The 17,681-nt window shown below is 39.5% G+C and overlaps 1 protein-coding gene across 5 annotated transcripts in view; it reads right to left on the reverse strand.

Moving 5' to 3' along the window:
• Positions 1-17,681, reverse strand: part of LOC149260348 (Aldolase-type TIM barrel family protein) — a 321,369-nt gene that overhangs the window by 153,463 nt on the left and 150,225 nt on the right. For all 5 annotated transcript variants that reach the window (XR_016258202.1, XR_016258208.1, XM_089420335.1 and 2 more), the window contains exon 6: positions 6,362-6,498. Coding sequence is in view for 3 of the 5 variants with exons in the window: in XM_089420335.1 (XP_089276461.1) it covers positions 6,362-6,498 (137 nt within the window). In the remaining 2 variants the exon portion in view is untranslated. The remainder of the gene's footprint in view (positions 1-6,361; positions 6,499-17,681) is intronic.

A 17,681-nucleotide genomic window follows, 5' to 3' on the forward strand; every position in this document is an offset into this window, starting at 1 on the left:
TTGTGAAATTTAGCGTCAACCGTCAAACCAAGCTAAAACTCACATTCTAGGGATTTAATAAGGAAGAAATATAATGTCTCTTTGATATTAAGAAATAAACCATAAACAAAATGATTTTTAGATTCTCATTGGCATTTTGTAACTCAATAATGATGGGGAGGCACTTGAACTACACAATGTGCAGTTGGATCCTTCGACTTCAATTTTTTGTCTAGATACCTCTAGTCAACAGAGGAAGTGGCAATTGTCCTACTTGAGATCTTCAATGACAAAAAGGCAAATCACCACACTACAGAAGTCATCCTTCAACTATGAGGCCACGAATGGGGGCTATCTATACAACCAAATTGCTTAGGACTTGCACCAGATACCAACTACTAGTTTACAATTATCACATGACAAGCACAAGCATATCACTAGAGAGACTTGACTCCTAGTTGTTGAAAATAATAGTAAGCAAAGGTCTTCTTGACTTGTGCCTTAGTCAACAAAGACTTTGATTTGTTTTCCTTTTATCAAGTACGAGTTCATGAAGTGGACGAGTTAGTTTGTTCATGCACAGATATGGAGGCTCAGTTATGTGGCTATCCAAGAGCGAGTTCATATTTAGAAGAAGACGAGTTGATGAGCAAGGACATGTTGAGCTAGGAGTTGACTTAGTTAACAAGTCAAACTCAACTTGTGGTTCAATTGTATTTGTCAATTATAGCATGATCAAATTGCATAATGTTGATTTGGGGTAGTATCGGATGTGCTCTAAGCCACAAATTTTGCAGGGAGGCTTGAGCACATGTATTCCAAAGAACATAGAAAGCGTTTTGGAAAATTCCACCCAGAAGTGATTTTGTTAAACTAATGAATATTTTTAATGGGGTTCCTAAGTCTAAACTTAGGAAAATTAAAATATTAATGGGTATTAATCTAATTAGGAGTGAAACTTCTAGAAAAAGCCATGAATCAAGCCAAAACGATCTGAGCATTTGATTATGATTTAATCTAGGACGTTGGTTGCCAACAGGAAGATATAAGAAGAGGCTTGAGGGTCATTTGGAAAACACACCAGGAAGATACTCGGTAGCCCAAGTAAAATCGATTTTCTCACTCGTCGAAGTTTAGCAAGAGAAAATCGATTCGGAGGGAGAGTTGCAGGTGGAGGAGAGACAGAGAGGTTCAGCATCAGTCAGGGAGATAGGGACGAAGACGCAAAGCAATAGAAGGGACAACGTTGGACAGATTGACGTTGGGAGAGGCAGCGCTGGCTTGAGTGACGCAGGCATTGCACAAGCCAGTCCAGAAGCCATAGAAAGTGATGTTGGGCAAGCCAAAGAGACGCAAAGGGTGGAGGAACCTCTCTCTCGAGTCAAATATTTGTTCATGAACGTCTGTAAAAAATTCTCAAAAGGCCTTGTTCTATACTGCTAGGTGTAATTTGTACATGTTGATTTTTGCTGAAGAATAATAAAACCCTCATCTGCTACATCAGTTTTCCCGCATTGGGTTTTTCCGGGGACAATTGTCCAAAAATAACTGTGTCATTGTGTTTGTATATGTGCCAGCATTTTACATTTTACTTTGTACAATGTTTTAATTATGAAGGTTGCAGTAGAATATGTTTCGATATTTGCCATAAGAATACAGTAGATAACTTATTTTTGAATAAGTAGAAGAAATTTTATTAATCACTACAATAGGATTTCTATTTTAGAAATTTTCACGTGGTATCGGAGCTACAAGGAAGTAGAAGAGAGAAGCCAGAGGATCCAACGCTGAGAAAAAAAGGGAGTTTGAAATTCCTGCAAGGGCAGAAATTCGAATCTCCTAGAGGATTGCGCAGTTCAAACCAAAGAGATTGGATTTTGTGGGAAAACTCTCTCTGAGTGAGCCGACAAAGAGGCAAGTCTTTTCCAATCGAAATTTATCAGTGGTAGAAGGGATAGCGCAACAGAAGATTCAGCAAGAAGGACAGACAAGAGAGCATACACCTAGGTCGAGTACAATGACCAATACCAATATTTCCTCAGAGGGAGGAAATGCAGATGCTTCTCAACGGACACAGGATCAAGAGGAAGAGTTGGTTGGGCCTCCCACCCCCAGTGGTGGAACGAGCAAAGAAGTGCGGCAGCAACTAAGGGACACAGAGGATTTTGTTGGAGCTCCTAGAGCTGAGAAGAGACAATATAGACAACCAGATAGACACCAAGCATTGGTAGCTAAGGTTGGAGAACCCTCTAGTTTTTAGGAAGTTGTTCAACACCAAGTATGGGTGGATGCCATGGTGGAAGAGTACAACTCCATCATGACGAATGATGTCTGGGAAGTAGTACCTAGACCAGAAAATAGATCAGTTGTAGGATCACGATGGATCTACAAGATCAAGTATGTTGCAAACGGCAGCATAGAGAAGTACAAGGCAAGGTTCGTAGCAAAGGGGTATGCTCAGAAAGAAGGGATAGACTATGAAGAGACCTTCGCCCCAGTTGCTCGTTACACCTCTATCAAATTTGTTATATCCCTAGCAGCTCAAATGGGATGGGAGATTCACCAGATGGATGTCAAGACAACATTCTTGAATGGAGTGATAGAAGAAGAGGTGTATATAGAACAACCCGAAGGCTTCGAAACTCATGAGAAGAAGTCTCATGTTTGCAGGTTAAAGAAAGCCCTGTACGGGCTCAAGCAGGCACCTAGAGCATGGTATGGTCGAATTGATAGTTACTTGTAGCAGTTGGGATTTTTCAAGAGTGATGTTGATCCCAATCTCTACTATTTACTAGTAGAGAATGAGCCACTTATTCTAGTACTATATGTAGATGACCTGTTCCTAACTGGATCATCTAGGCTCATCCAGGACTGCAAGAAGAATCTTGAAGTCGAATTCGACATGAAGGACTTGGGATTGATGCATTATTTTCTAGGGTTGGAAGTTTGGCAGAAGAATGGGGAGATCTTCCTTGGACAAGGAAGGTATGCTACAGAGATTCTGAAGAGATTCAAAATGCAAAATTGCCGACCCATGGCTACTCCCATGATCACCAACTGGAAGAAAATAGATGCATCAGAGGATAAAGAAGTAGATCCCACCTTGTACAAACAGCTCATTGTGTCGCTTATGTATTTGGTCAACATTAGGCCAGACATTTGTTTTGTTGTCCACACTCTTAGTCGATTCATGGTGGAACCAAAAAGGGTGCATTGGGCAACAACAAGATACATACTTAGGTATGTACATGGAACAGTCAGATATGGGTTGAAGTACTCTAGAGGGGAGGATATCAACTTGAATGGGTTCATCGATGCAAATTGGGCAGGTAATTCAGTAAACTGAAAAAGTACCTCAGGGTACTACTTCAGTGTTGGATCAGGGATGATATCTTGGTGCAGTAGGAAGCAGAAATCGGTAGCACTAAGTTCAGCAAAAGCAGAATATATGGTAGCCAGCACAACTACGTGCGAAGCCATATGGCTTAGAAAATTGCTTGTGAGCCTATTCAGAAAAAGGATGGAGGCGACCAAGGTTTACTGTGATAATCAGAGTTGCATCAAACTCTCTGAGAATCCAGTATTTCATGATCAGTCAAAACATATAGATATCCGTTGTCACTTTATCAGAGACTGTATTCAACATGGGGCAGTACAGCGACAGTTTGTTCCCACAGGAGAGCAAGCGGCCGATATACTTACAAAGGCTCTCGAAAGAGCCAAGTTTACTCAGTTCAAAGAGCAGTTGGGTATGGTTGAAAATCCATTTCAGTAGCAACAGCAGGTTGCAGTGCAGGGACAGTTGGCAGTGGCAGTGCCAACAGCAACACAAATGCAGCAATTCAGAGGGAGCTATAGTACAGATGTAGCATTGGCAATGGCAGTGTCAAAGGCAGCAGTACAGTTGCAACAACAGCGCAATAGTTGGTGGACAGCATGTCATATATCAACAATGCAGAGGACGATGTTTCAGAGTCATAGCAGTATGCAGTAGCAGAGTATTGCTAAAGCACATTCCTCGCTAAGAGGGAGTGTTGATTTGGGGTAGCATCAGATGTGCTCTAGGCCTCAAATTTTGCAGGGACGCTGAGCACATATATTCCAAAAAACCCAGAAAGCGTTTTGGGAAATTCCACCCATAAATGATTTTATTAAAATAAATAATATTTTTAATGGGGTTCCTAAGTCTAAACTTAGGAAAATTAAAATATTAATGGATATTAATCTAATCAGGGGTGAAACTTCTAGAAAAAGCCACGGATCAAGCCAAAACGATACGAGCCTTTGATTATGATCTAATCTAGGTCGTTGGTTGCCCAAAAGGAAGATATAAGAAGAGGCTTGAGAGTCATTTGGAAAACACACCAGGCAGATACTCAGTAGCCCAAGTAAAATCGATTTTCTCACTGGTCGAAGCTTGGCAAGAGAAAATCTATTCAGAGGGAGAGTTGCGGGTGGAGGAGAGACATAGAGGGTTCAGCATCAGTCAGGGAGACAGGGACGAAGAGGCAGAGCAGTAAAAGGGGCAGCGTTGGACAGATTGACGCTGAGAGAGGCAGTGCTGGCTTGAGTGATGCAGGCATTGCGCAGGCTAGTCCAAAGGCCAGAGAAAGTGATGTTGGGCAAGCCAAAGAGACGCAGAGGGTGGAGGAACCTCTCTCTCAAGTCAGATACTTGTTCAGGAACATCTGTAAATATTTCTCAAAAAGCCTTGTTCTATACTGCTAGGTGTAATTTGCACATGTTGATTTTTGTTGAAGAATAATAAAACCCTCATCTGCTGCACCGGTTTTCCTGCATTGGGTTTTTCTGGGGACAATTGTCCAAAAATAACTATCATTGTGTTTGTATATGCGCCAGCATTTTACTTACATTTACTTTCTGCTATGTTTTAATTGTGAAGGCTGCAGTAGAATATGTTTCGATATTTTCCGTAAGAATACAGTATATAACTTATTTATGAATAAGTAAAAGAAATCATATTAATTACTACAGTAGGATTTCTATTCTAGAAATTTTCACACATAAGAGGAGGACAAAGGCACAGCTTGGATCATTCTTGTATGCACAAGGTTGTGTGTGTGAGAGAGCTTGTTGCTAGGAGAGTGTATTAAGGAGGAGCCCGTATACAGATTAGAGGACAGAATTTCCTTGCTGGTTTGCGCCAGGATTTAGGAGTAAATTTCTAAAATATAGGAACCTATTCTGCTGTAGGAAATAGGAGATTTCCAGAGCTAGGAAATGGGGAGAAACAGCACAAGGAAAGAGGAGCTGGATCAGGGTTATGTGCAGGATGTTTCAAGCTTAGTCTAAGCAGGGAGAACAAGAGTGTTTTCTAGTGAAACTGTATTTCCTTGTAAGAGATCAATTGCTCAAATTCTCTCAATAAAATTCTACAACAAGTAGAGGGTTTTCCCAATTGGGTTTCCCAAGAAAAAAATAAGTGTGTTTAATTTTGTGTGACTGTGTTTTTATTTCTGGTTCTACTCCACTGCAAATTTAAAGTAGAGAAATTATGTGTCTTGGTGAATCGAAGTTGTTTCAGATTATTCATCATAGCAATTGCAGAATTTTCGTGAAAATTCTACACTATTGAAGGCATTAACAGCACCCCATTTTCACTGACCTAGCCCCTACTACGGTCTACCAGACGGAAACAAACTGAAATACTTACAAGTTTAACTGTGATACTAACAAGTTTGACAAGAATCACAAGGAAAATCAGTTAAAATTACTAGGGGCGGCGATTCATCCTTGTGCCAAATGAGTTTGACTCACTATTACTCCTGAGACAAACTTGATTTGAGCCGAGTCAAACTAAATCAACCTGAGTAATACTCACCAACTTGCCTATAAATGCCCGAAAACCACACCAATGTGTATTTCTTTTTGTTTGTGTACTTGTCAAGTTTCTCCCAACTTTTCCTGAGATGAGTCAAAATCTCAACTCTTCTGCCTTAGCTTTTCCCCAAGCCGATTGGGGTGTGTGTGTGAGAGAGAGAGAGAGATCCACATTTCTATAGTGCACAATTGATAACCATTATCGATAAAAATGCTCAATGAGAATTATTAAAGTTAAAAGTGGACCTTTAATAGTACAGGACATCACTCACAACATAGAAAAGATAGTCATACTCCATAGACAACTAACAAATATCAACAGCTGGTTAGATCAACATGCATTCACAAGTCTAATCCATGGACAATTAAATGGAAGACCTAATCACTTAGAAGTTGTAATCAGATCGTGGAGATAATGTTCTAGAATGAGAATATAAATCCAGAACAAAATCACTATCAAGTTACAGAAAATAGTCCAGCGCCTAATTCTTACTATGATTTCAATGCTCATATTTCCATTAACCTCATTGATCAAAGTTACCTGTTGCATCTTTTATCCTCTGGAAATCTGCATAATCAAAAACATCACCATTGGCAATGACAGGAATAGACAATGCTGAAACAGCCTGACCAATCACATCCCACTGTGCAGGGTCCCTTGGCCTATCTGCAACTTTCCTGCATTGTGCATGAAGTTATAGCACATTTAAATGATAGTGGTTTGCTAAACATTAAGGAGACTGCAGGGAAAAGCTGTGAAAACAAGTATCTTTCAATCACATTGTTACATCAAAATCTGAAACTCCAGACCATACATAAATATTTGGCAATGCATCTATCAAATTCTTCTATGGTTCAGAAACATCACAGTAGATACACACAATACTAAACTTAATAGCAACAATAATGCAGTTTGATACTATTATCCGTTGGCCAACGTTGGCATTTATATAAATTCTTTGCAATATAAACGGCAGAATATAACAAATAGCTTAATTCTTGGTGTACCTTACAATCTGAACTCAGCTCATGGAAACATTCAGACTCATTTATATTTTAGGTAAACTTCATGCCACTGTTAAATCCATTGAAACTCATTTACCTATTTAAAGACCAGTTGATAAATTTCTCCTTGAGCTGATATGAAGATGAAGTGATGAAGACAGCAACAAGTTGACACATTAAGATAAGCACAATTTTATTTCCTATAATCCAATTCTCATTTGACAAGCAAAATCAAGAAATACAAGCAAGATGGAGCACATTTATATACAATGATAAAAATGTTGGGAATCACGATTGCCGTTAGACCAAAACCCGCAGGTGTTAGTCAATGATCGCATCACCAGAGATAAGGATCCACAAGAGGCGGTTAGTCCATGTCGCGACACACACGGGGAGCATTGGTTTATCCAATGTCCAACAATCTCCCCCCCCCAACATGAGCCGGGTGTGTATCGAACTCGTGACCTACGCTCTGATACCACTTATTGGGAATCACAATTGCCATTAGACCAAAACCCGTAGGTGTTAATCAACGATCGCATCGCCAGAGATAAGGATCCACGAGAGGGAATTAGTCCATGTCACGACACACACAAGGAGCATTGGTTTATCCAATGTCCAACAAAAAATCTAATCCAATAAGAAGTTCCTAGACATATATAGCAAAAACAGTTATGGAGCTAAATGAAGCTTTTGCTTTTAGCTAGATCATGTAACACAGAAGGCTAAGCCAGTTACTAAAAAGAAAAACTTCTACAAAATTTTCAAACAATCACATAAAGTCAAATTCTGTAAGCGCATTCCAGGACATGCTCACCTTCTGCAACAAATTTACTCATGAAAACTTCAGCCATATACCCAGCTTCATGACAAACTACTTTTGTCTACTTTCATAAACAATACTTAATTCAAATTAAATTGACATTACTTATAAATCGTGACAAAAGGAAAAGGGAAAAGAAGGTTCAACCAATGTTGCGATAATCACGATTGGGATTAAATCGGCGAGGGTTTGAAATCGGAAAAAAAAAAAAAGTAAAAATCAGTAAATATAGGCAAATTTAAAAAAATACAAAAAAAAACATTTTTTTTCAAATTTTTTAATATCTAAAGCATCCACAACATAAAATAAATGCATTGACACGTAATTATGAAAAGAGAACTAATATATAAGATGTGTAATATGTCTAGTACTACATCGCACATAACAGTGAATCATGTCCTAAATACTGAGTCCTGACTCAACCTCAAAATATCAACAAGAAATGTAATAATGTATCTCATATCATGAGTCATATACAGTGAAAAGAACCAAGTAACCACTGATTTCCTTTGTCCCTCTTGCAAGAAAATATAACAGCTTTCCCTCTAGATGAAGATCTAGGAGTTGTAGGAGGTAGACCATGTCCTCTACTAGTGACCATGGTAGGTGGTGTCACCTCCTCCTCTACAGTTGCCAACCCCTCCACTACCTCCTCTAACCAATTAGAGGTTGATTCCATGATAGGCCTCTCGTCCTCAACCCTCCATGGAGAAGTGGTGTCAGTCCCATCCAATGAGATGGCCTCCACGTCACATGTTTTCTCAAGTTGCCTCACCCACAATCAGAGATTGTAATAGATGTAGACCATGTCATTAAGACCTTGGGACTCCAACCTGTACAAGGGTCATAAATTATAAATTAATAATTATAAAAATAATAAATTATATTTTTTATTATTTAATGATTTCAAAAAACTAATTGGAAAATTTTTAACCTTGTTGCGCTTCTTAGTGTGTACATTTTCAAATACACTCCAATTGTGCTCGCATCTAAAGGAGCTAGATGTTTGGTTGAGCACTCGAATGGAAAGCCTTTGGAGATTGGGTACTCTGCCACCATAGCTTCTCCACCATGCATCTACAACAAATAAGACAAACATAAGAAAAAGATTGAAATATGAAAGTTCAAGCAAAGTATGAAGAGACAATGAAATTTGAAACAAACTAAAGCTTACCTGGTATTTTGGTCTTCCTATGCACAATAGCCATGTCAAAGCTAAATGTGCCACCTACCATCCCGTATATCTCCATTTCTTTAGAAATTTATGCACGTTCTGTTGGAGATGACATCATCTTCTGAACACGAAGAATCCATCCATGACCTCAACATCAAATAAAAAACCACAAGACTAAGAAAATGTGGGGTTCAAGTAGATCCCTGCAGCATGAATGGGACGATGAAGTGTATTGTTCCATTTCTCATCAATCGCTGCCCATATCCGTTGTTGTTTCTCAAACCCCTCATCCTCCTTATCATCATAATAGTCACTATTGATAATATCGGCGATATATCGGCGATATTCGGAAATATCGCGATATTTTCGGCAAAACGATATATCGCCGAGAAAATATCGCGATATTTTCTGTTTTGAAAATATCGCGATATTTTCAAAATATCGGCAAATATCGGAAAATATCGGCAAAATATCGGCAAAATATCGGCTATATTTAAAAATTTGAAAAAATTATTTTTTATGCTTGCCGATATTTGCTGATATTTTGCCGATATTTTCGCCGATATTGCCGATAAGATATTTTCTGGACCCTCGCCGATATTTTGCCGATACCGATATTTTCAACACTGATAATAGTTGTGAATGGGTTCTTTGGCCCTATACATGGCCTCATACAAGTAGCCCATTAGGGGCTTGTCTCCATCAACTAATCGAAGAACCTTTACCAAAGGTTCAGTAATGCTACACACCTTCTGCACTCCCGCCCAGAAGCTCTCCTGGTATGAAACTAGCCTGCATATGGCCTCTCCCTCTAGGTTGTGGCCAAATGACAAAACACGTCACTTGTCTGAAAAAAGCATTCTCTTTAAATCCCACATAGAATTCAAGAGTGATTGAAGAGATATGAAGCTAGTGGCAAACCATGTAATAGCAAGCCGCACCAACTCTTTGTTGTTGGTGAATGTTCTTATCAAATAAAGCACAAATGCATGATTGTATATAAATTTTGTAATGCATTTTGATGATTCAACAATATCCTTGACAAAAGGAATTTTTCCTATGTCCTCCAATATCAAGTCAATGCAGTGCACAGCACAAGGTGTCCAAAATATGCTAGGATGCCTCTACAAAAGCATCCTGCGAGCAGCAACATAATTTGCAACAATGTCCATAATGACCTGGACAACATGTTGTGGACCTGTTACCCCCCACCACTGGGTGACACCCATAGGAGAAAATTGTCTCCTAATTTTGTCTTCAACCGGCAGCCAACAGCCCCTTGCAACCACCAGATAGCTCGATGGCCCACCATCTCCGCCACCTAAGCCAGCCACTATGTTCCCTCGCCCATTTGTTTTGATCATATGTTTGAAGATGGGCATTCCAATTCCGAAGGTATGACTTTCAATATGTAATTGGGAATTTTTGCTTACTTATCATGGACACATTTGGGCATGGATTAGTGGGGAGATTCGGTGGAAAGAATAGGCTTGGTCTATACTCTTGTCCCCTTTGTCCAACTTGGTGGTTAGTCTTGTGTCCTAGTACTGTGGGATCTCCTCTACTGGCTACTAGCTTCAAAAGTGGCACTACATGGGAAACCCTAATTTTGTCTATGTGTTCTCGCTTCCCGACACCACATGCACCACTCCCCTCAGCTCATTATAGCCCCTTTTCACATATTTCCCATTCGGGTCCACATTTGTCCATTGGGTCCACAAGGAGTTAGCCTCCCCCTCCCCTTGTCCACACTTTGGGTCAAACTTGGAATGATGCCCCAGAGGTTGATGCAGCTAAAAGAAAATTTAAAAGCACAATTTGGCCACTCTTAACAAGAAATGTACCATAAAATGCAAAAGTTGGGCGAAACATAAAAATTTAGCACGTGGACAAGAGCCAAACATGGGCTTTACCCCTATCATTATGGCCATCACCCTAGTTCCTAAGGTCCCTTATGTGAGCCCCTTGCATCATTAAGGAACCCATGATTGTCCCAACCCCTGGTGAGCGATGAACTGCCCTACCCTAAGGGGGTATCCACTATTATATCATTCACATCATGCTCTCATTCCCTGGAGCCCCAAGTAGTTAAAAGAAATAAAAATCAATAAAAGGCAAAAGGCATATGAAGAAGGGTGGAAAAACAAGGTCAGGGTAACTCATGTACCACGATTGCTCCCTCCTACATCTATACACCCATGTGTGGGCCTCCCTCATTATAGCTACCCTTGTACCATGGCATGTGGCTTGGAGCCTTCCCTATTTCCCCACTTCGCTCCATCATTATTTCATACGGCACCTTCCATCTAATGATATAACATGGACCTGTCACTCTCTTAGAGGTTGAAGCCACCTAATAAGGTCCTTGATTAACCTCCTTCTTGAGCCTGGAGACACCTGTACATTCTAAATCCTATTATGGAAGGGCGTGCCACTATGAAGTGCCCACTTGCTTCCATGATTTGTAAGCTCATTTTCTTAATTGCATTGATGAATTGTTGTACTAGAAGGTGAGGGGACACATTGGATCTTATACAGTATTGCAAGTTGGTCTTCATCTTGGGGTTTGGTCTCCCTATATGGGATCCAAGCCCTCTAGAAGGTCATGATGGCACTTGCAGGGTGAGTGTTGAGAGCCATGGGCCTCCACCACAGCAGAGAACGGATAGCCACACCATGAGATTCTTCAGCACCACCTATTGCTTGCTCGTGTCCCAACTCTTAGACGATGATGATGCACTTGGACCACATTGCCCAACTAGAAACATACTTGTACCACACACTTGGCAGTTGATCCAGGGTCCAGATGGGATTTTTCCTGACCTAGGGAGACAAGGGAGGGCTTGCATCAACATTCTATCCCTTATTGATGGAGCACAGACTTGCTTGATCTAGTTAGAGACCCATGAGGCCATTCTTCGTGCCCCCACAGCCACTTGGGAGCACCACAAGTTATTTGCATGGCCCCATGGGTGAATGTAACATTCTCCCTCAGTCAAATCAGCATGACCACATGGGAGAATGTTTGCCCAATGCTGCAAAAATATCAACAAGTTTTTGGGTTAGACATGTTAGATGAAGAACTTATAAGGATACCCTTGAGCAATGTCGCACGGTTCGCGTTCGAGTAAGGGTTCAACAATGATTAGGTTTGGTTTGAGTTTGAATTTTTTGATGAGGTTCGAATGAGGTTAGCCTTTAGGTTCATATATATATATAATGAATTATAGGATAAAATAGTAAGAAATCAACATCAGTAAACATCAAAAAAGTTATCACGGACATGGAAACTGCAAGGATAAATTACAAGCTCGAGTTGTGACATGAGATCATGAGTTTTGATCTATGAACTTAGTCAATGGCTATGAGGTTCAATTAGGTTCGCCGAACCTCAAAATTTTTTTAAGGTTCGCCAAAATTCGAACCTCAAGGTTAAAATTCGACAAACCTTGTGACATAGCCCTTGAGTGAGTTCACAAAACAGTTGGCTACCTATGTGACAAGTGTTCTAGCACAAGAGAAACTACATGATTGGAGCAAACTATGGGATGACTTCACTCGGAAGGAAATCTGGGAGAAATAATTGTCTAGCGGACAACATAAGATTGGGGATGATGAGAATCTTACTCTTGCTAGTCAGGCATCAAGGAGCAAAGGAAAAAGTTTGAGGCTCGAGCAGCAGGAGTGAGGAGTCAATCTCACAACCAAAGAAGATGGAATTGACTAAGGTCAAGTGTTTTTCCTATTATAACACGAGACACTATGCTTCACATTGTCCAAACAAGAAGAAGGGTGGAAAGGGCGAGCAGTCAACTATAACTTTGTCGACAAAAGCTCAAGAAGAATTTGCCAAGAACTTCGAAATTAATTTCACACTTGTTTCCTACCTTTCCTCAGGCACCTTACTAGTTGGTATGTGCCTACTAGTCAGTGGAGCCACACAACCTACGACAAGGGCACGAAAGTTGTTTGAGAGCCTAACTGAGTGGGATTCAAAATTGCATGTGGAATTTGGTTTTTATATTAAACATGTAGTGAAAGGGGTTGGAATGTTCATATTCCAACTTCAGCCAGGAAGTAGGTTGGAGGTGAAGGAAGTGCTATGGGTGCTAGAACTCAGGTGGAGTATGTCCTTGATATCTATTATAGAGAATGGGTTTTGTGTATCATTCCAGGATGGACAGACACTGATCAAACCCATGGGATCTAACTCTAACAAGGGCCATGTCATTGGAGTTAGTGAGAGTAACCTGTATAAGTGAAAGAGCCAACCTATTCGAGCAAAGGCAAGAAGTAGAGCAATGACATAGAACAAGGAGCAAGTAGCTCTGAAGGTTGAGCAACTCAAAGGAAGTTAGCCTTTAGGTTTAGGTGGGGAGAAGCAATCAGCGAATCCTTCTAAGTCTGTCAAGAAGGTCTCTTGGTATGACATGACCTTACAAGATGTTCAGCAACAGGAAGCTTCTGGGAACTAGCCCAAGGGGAGCAGGACTTCGAGGACGTTTCTAGACCAGGTGGCTGGGAAAGCTTCCATTTCAGGGGGAGCAACCATGGCAACAGACGCAATTCTAGGATCAAACCAAGTTCCAAGTGGCAAAACTACATCCCTTCCTAACAGGCAGTGTTGATGTTTGTAGCTTGAGCAAGTACTACTACACAGGCCTAAATGTCTAGGCATGCAAGAAATCGTCGACAGATCTTCTTTAGGATACTTGCTCAAGTGTGAGCAAGTTGCTAATGAAAATTAACCAAAGTTTTAAACTTAGGCAAAGCACATATTTATTATGTTGGCTAATTGAGCTAAAGAAACTTAGGACAAGTAAAATAAATTACTTTAATGTTTACGTTTTAAACTCATCCATTCATTCAAGTGAGGCGAGATCTAATCTTGGCCATCGATCACTTTGGAGATTAGGGTTAGGGATTTAGTTCAACATAAAGTTATAAAACCGAGGCTAATAAGGCACACCATACAACAACACTAGCCTTTGAGAGACAAATTTTCTCAAGTGAGGAGTGTGGTACTCTAGTGCATTGGCTCTGAGGAAGTACATAAAAGAAGCATTGGAGATCAAGATCATCCAAGCAAATCCAGGACCAATCGAGGGCCTAATCCACTGAATCAAATCCAAGGCATATTGTATTTATAATTTTCTCAGTTGGGCCATTATCCCAGGACAGAAGCCCAAGTAAGTCCAGATTTAATGAAGAACTGTTGATTAGGAAAAATGTGTATCATTGTGATTGAGATCGATTATGTGTAATTTTGCTTCCGCTAATTGTGTTAAGAATCTAGTTGTGCATTTGTTTAGTAGATTTATACTATGCTAGGTCAATGAATTTTCGAGTGCTATATTAAAGGAAAAATTAACATGAAACCTCTAATTGAGCCCAAGAAGCCATTCTTCATCTAGTCCCTTATCCTTTGGGGTCTTGCTATGGGTTATCAACTTATCATTTGACTTTCCTTCGCTTTTCCCAGTTCAAATTCCCTTTCTATGGTTTCTTGAAGACCTCACAATTGTTTTTGTTTTGTGTCTATTCTAATCAACATAGAACTAAGTCACTCAATTTTGAGGTAGACTCCTCCATACCCCCATTTCCTAAAAGTCACCCTATAGGGGAATAGGCTACTTTGGACCATTGAATTCACATATTTTTGTAACATATAACAATAAATGTGTTACTTCTTATATGGAAGAAAAGGAATGAATCTATGTTTACGAAATCCCAACCCTTATACTATATAGTAAATTTCATGAGATGATATTCCACTAATTTGTGCCTAGCATTGTATGGAAATTACTAAAGTACAAAAAGTGGAGTTGGATGTGATGCATTTGTGTCAATTGTTCGAGTATGGGTGAGGGCACTAATTGCACTACAAGAAAGGAACCTCCTATTAATATTCATCCACCTTCCTACCACTTTGGGCAGTGGGCCTAGACACCAAGTTGTTTATGCTCTACATGAAAAGCATGAGGGAGACCATAGTTGGCATCCTAATCATCCTCCACAACCTTTGAATGACAAGGTTTTGAATCTTGCCCTAGATATCTTAGAAAATGTGAAACAAGCCAAGAATGACGAATGGTAGACCAATGTCTCTAAGGTTAAGTACACTAATGATGTCCAATGACCACCATGAATGACAACTATGATCCTTCTTTCGATGCAAGTCTAATCCCCAAAATAACTTAAATGATTTTCATAGATTTTCCTAATCACATTCTTTTGTGCCTTAGCAGTAATTCTTAATACATATCATGATTTTATGCCAAGTGGCTTTCGAGGATAGTAGCTTTAATGTTGTATGCCCAAGTGACAATTTCGATAGATTATGCTCTTGGGCAATTTGATAGTATTTAAGGCCTTTAAAGCCAAAGATTTCTAGCTTCTGATCAGTGCCATGTGACCCAAGATTTTTTGGTAAAATGCTAAGATGTACATATCTGTTTATGTTGATAATTGTTGAAATAGGTAACTAGGTTCGGTCTTCATAAATATGAAATGTACTCTTGATTCTTGTATATTGTAAAGAGAGAAAATTATTACTTTATTTTTTGTAGCAAGGGTTTCATGCTAAGGTCAATTTATTTGTAGGTCAAGCACCCATTGAGTGCTTATATGGTTTGTCATAGAGTCAAGAAGTCAATTGAGTTATTGTCATATATGAAAGACCCTTTTGGGCATCTTGTATCATGTCAAGAAAATTATTGTAAGTCACAATGTATCATAGAAACCCTCCAAGACAAGTCAAACCTAACTCCAAGACAAGTCAACCTACAAGCAGCTATTTGACCATCATGAGAAGCCTACATATAAGGAGACTTCAACCTCACTTGAGATACATCATTCAAGAACACAAGAAGTTTGATCAAGGCAAGAAGAAGACCAAAAAGGAGAGCGAAAAAGAGGAGAAGAACCAAAAAGAAGAAATTGAAGTTTAGAAGGTTCTTTTTGGGGCGAAATCTCTCACATGTGCGAAGAATCTAGGGCAGAATGTTGTTGCAGCAAGACCGAATTGAAACCATCATAAGGAGCTATAGTTTGGAGCAGGTCTGAAATTGCAGTCAAAGGAGCAGTTGCAATTGTTGTGAAGCAAGGTTGATTTGAGTTGACCTTGGGAGAAGAAAGCTCATTAAAGAGAAGTTTGACTTGGTCTTGGAGGGGTCTTTGTCAAGGGTCAAGGGTCAAGGTCTTGGAAATTGTCATTTGAATTTCTATAAGAAGAGAAGAGTTCTTGTGGGTATTCCTCTCAAGAGGAGAGGTTTTGGCCCTAACTTATAGCCTATATCTCGTGTCCTCTTGTCTCATTGTTCTTCACTGTTTGATGATAAAAAAACAATAATAATCAAGTGAAAGAAGAAGCTAATCAAGTTAAGTAAAAATATATCACAAGAAGTTATCAAAGTTAGAGAAATCATCTAATTAAGTTGCCCCTAGATTTCTCAACATGGTATCAGAGCTATGGTGACAAGGAAAGGCAACGTGAAGATCATCCAATTGAAGAAGGACACGCAAGGTTTGAGCACAAGATCATCAAGGAATACCCATCTGATCACAAGGACCATATCATCTTCACATCATCTTGAAGGAAGCAACTCTTGGAAGAAGAAGAAGACCTCAAGGACTCTACTTTTGAAGCATTCTTGGAAGTTGACACATTCTATAATCATTAATCAAGGAAGGAAGAAGAACACTCCATCATCAAATCAAAGTGATCTCCCCTTCATTGAAGAAAGAATCACATCCCAATTATCCTTGAAGAAGATCATCAAGTCAACATCATCAAGAAGGCCTCAAGTGGAAGATATCATCATCAAAGGAGCATTTTCACTTGACAAGTAAGTATTCTATATTATATGTCTCAACATACAATGACTTCTTTCTGCAAGGAGAACAACAAACTGGTTGGGTCATCGAATTACCTTGCATGGAAGAAGAGAATAGCTTTTATCCTCATAGAGAATGGAGTTATTGAATATGTTAAGGGTTCAATCTCCAAACCATCTCAAGACCAATCTCAAGCACTATCATGCGAGAATTTCTAAACAAAAATTCTATTACTGCAACAACTGATTTATTTTACCTACTTATTTTCCAATAAGTTATTTACGAAATCCCTTCAGTACATATTAAAATAAATTCTACTACAGATATCACACCATTATACAGAAACAAATACATGCACAAGAATCAAACACATCAACACAACTATTTTTGGACAATTGTCCCCTAAAAAACCCAATGCGGGAAAACTGGTACAACAGAGAAGGGTTTTATTAATCTTCAGCAACAATCGCTTTTACAGAGGATAAAACAAACAAAAATTGCATAAACACTGGGAGAAAACACTAGACTTTCTGACACCCTGAAGAACTTCCTTTATCTACTGCGTCATTCTGCTTGGCTCTGCGTCACTCTGTCCTTCTCTGCATCATCCACTGCGTCTCTATGATCTGCGTCTCCCTCTGTGTTGTCTCTCAGAGTCCTTGCGTCACCTCTTCTGAGCTTCCTGGCTGCTGCTAATCACCCCCTCTTCCTCCACCCTACAACTCTCCCTCTGAAATCAATTTTCCCTCTCTGTAAAAATCGAGTTTCCTTGGGATACTAAGTATCTGCTAGTGTGTCTCCAAATGACCCTCAAGTCTTCTCTTATACTTTTCCTGTTGATGAATCAATGGTCGAGATTAAGTCCCTAATCAACAGCTAAAATTACAATAGACTTGATCCTCGTCTCTTAGAAGCTTCTCATCCTTATCTTTATTAATACCCTTTAATATTTTTATTTTCCTAAGTTTAGACTTAGGAACTCATTAAAAATATTAATTATTTTAATAACTCCTCATCCGAATG

Source organism: Pinus tabuliformis, chromosome 6 (assembly GCF_031772625.1).
Source record: "Pinus tabuliformis cultivar Carrire ecotype Pingquan chromosome 6, CPIR1, whole genome shotgun sequence".
In the NCBI taxonomy this organism is placed as follows: domain Eukaryota; kingdom Viridiplantae; phylum Streptophyta; class Pinopsida; order Pinales; family Pinaceae; genus Pinus; species Pinus tabuliformis.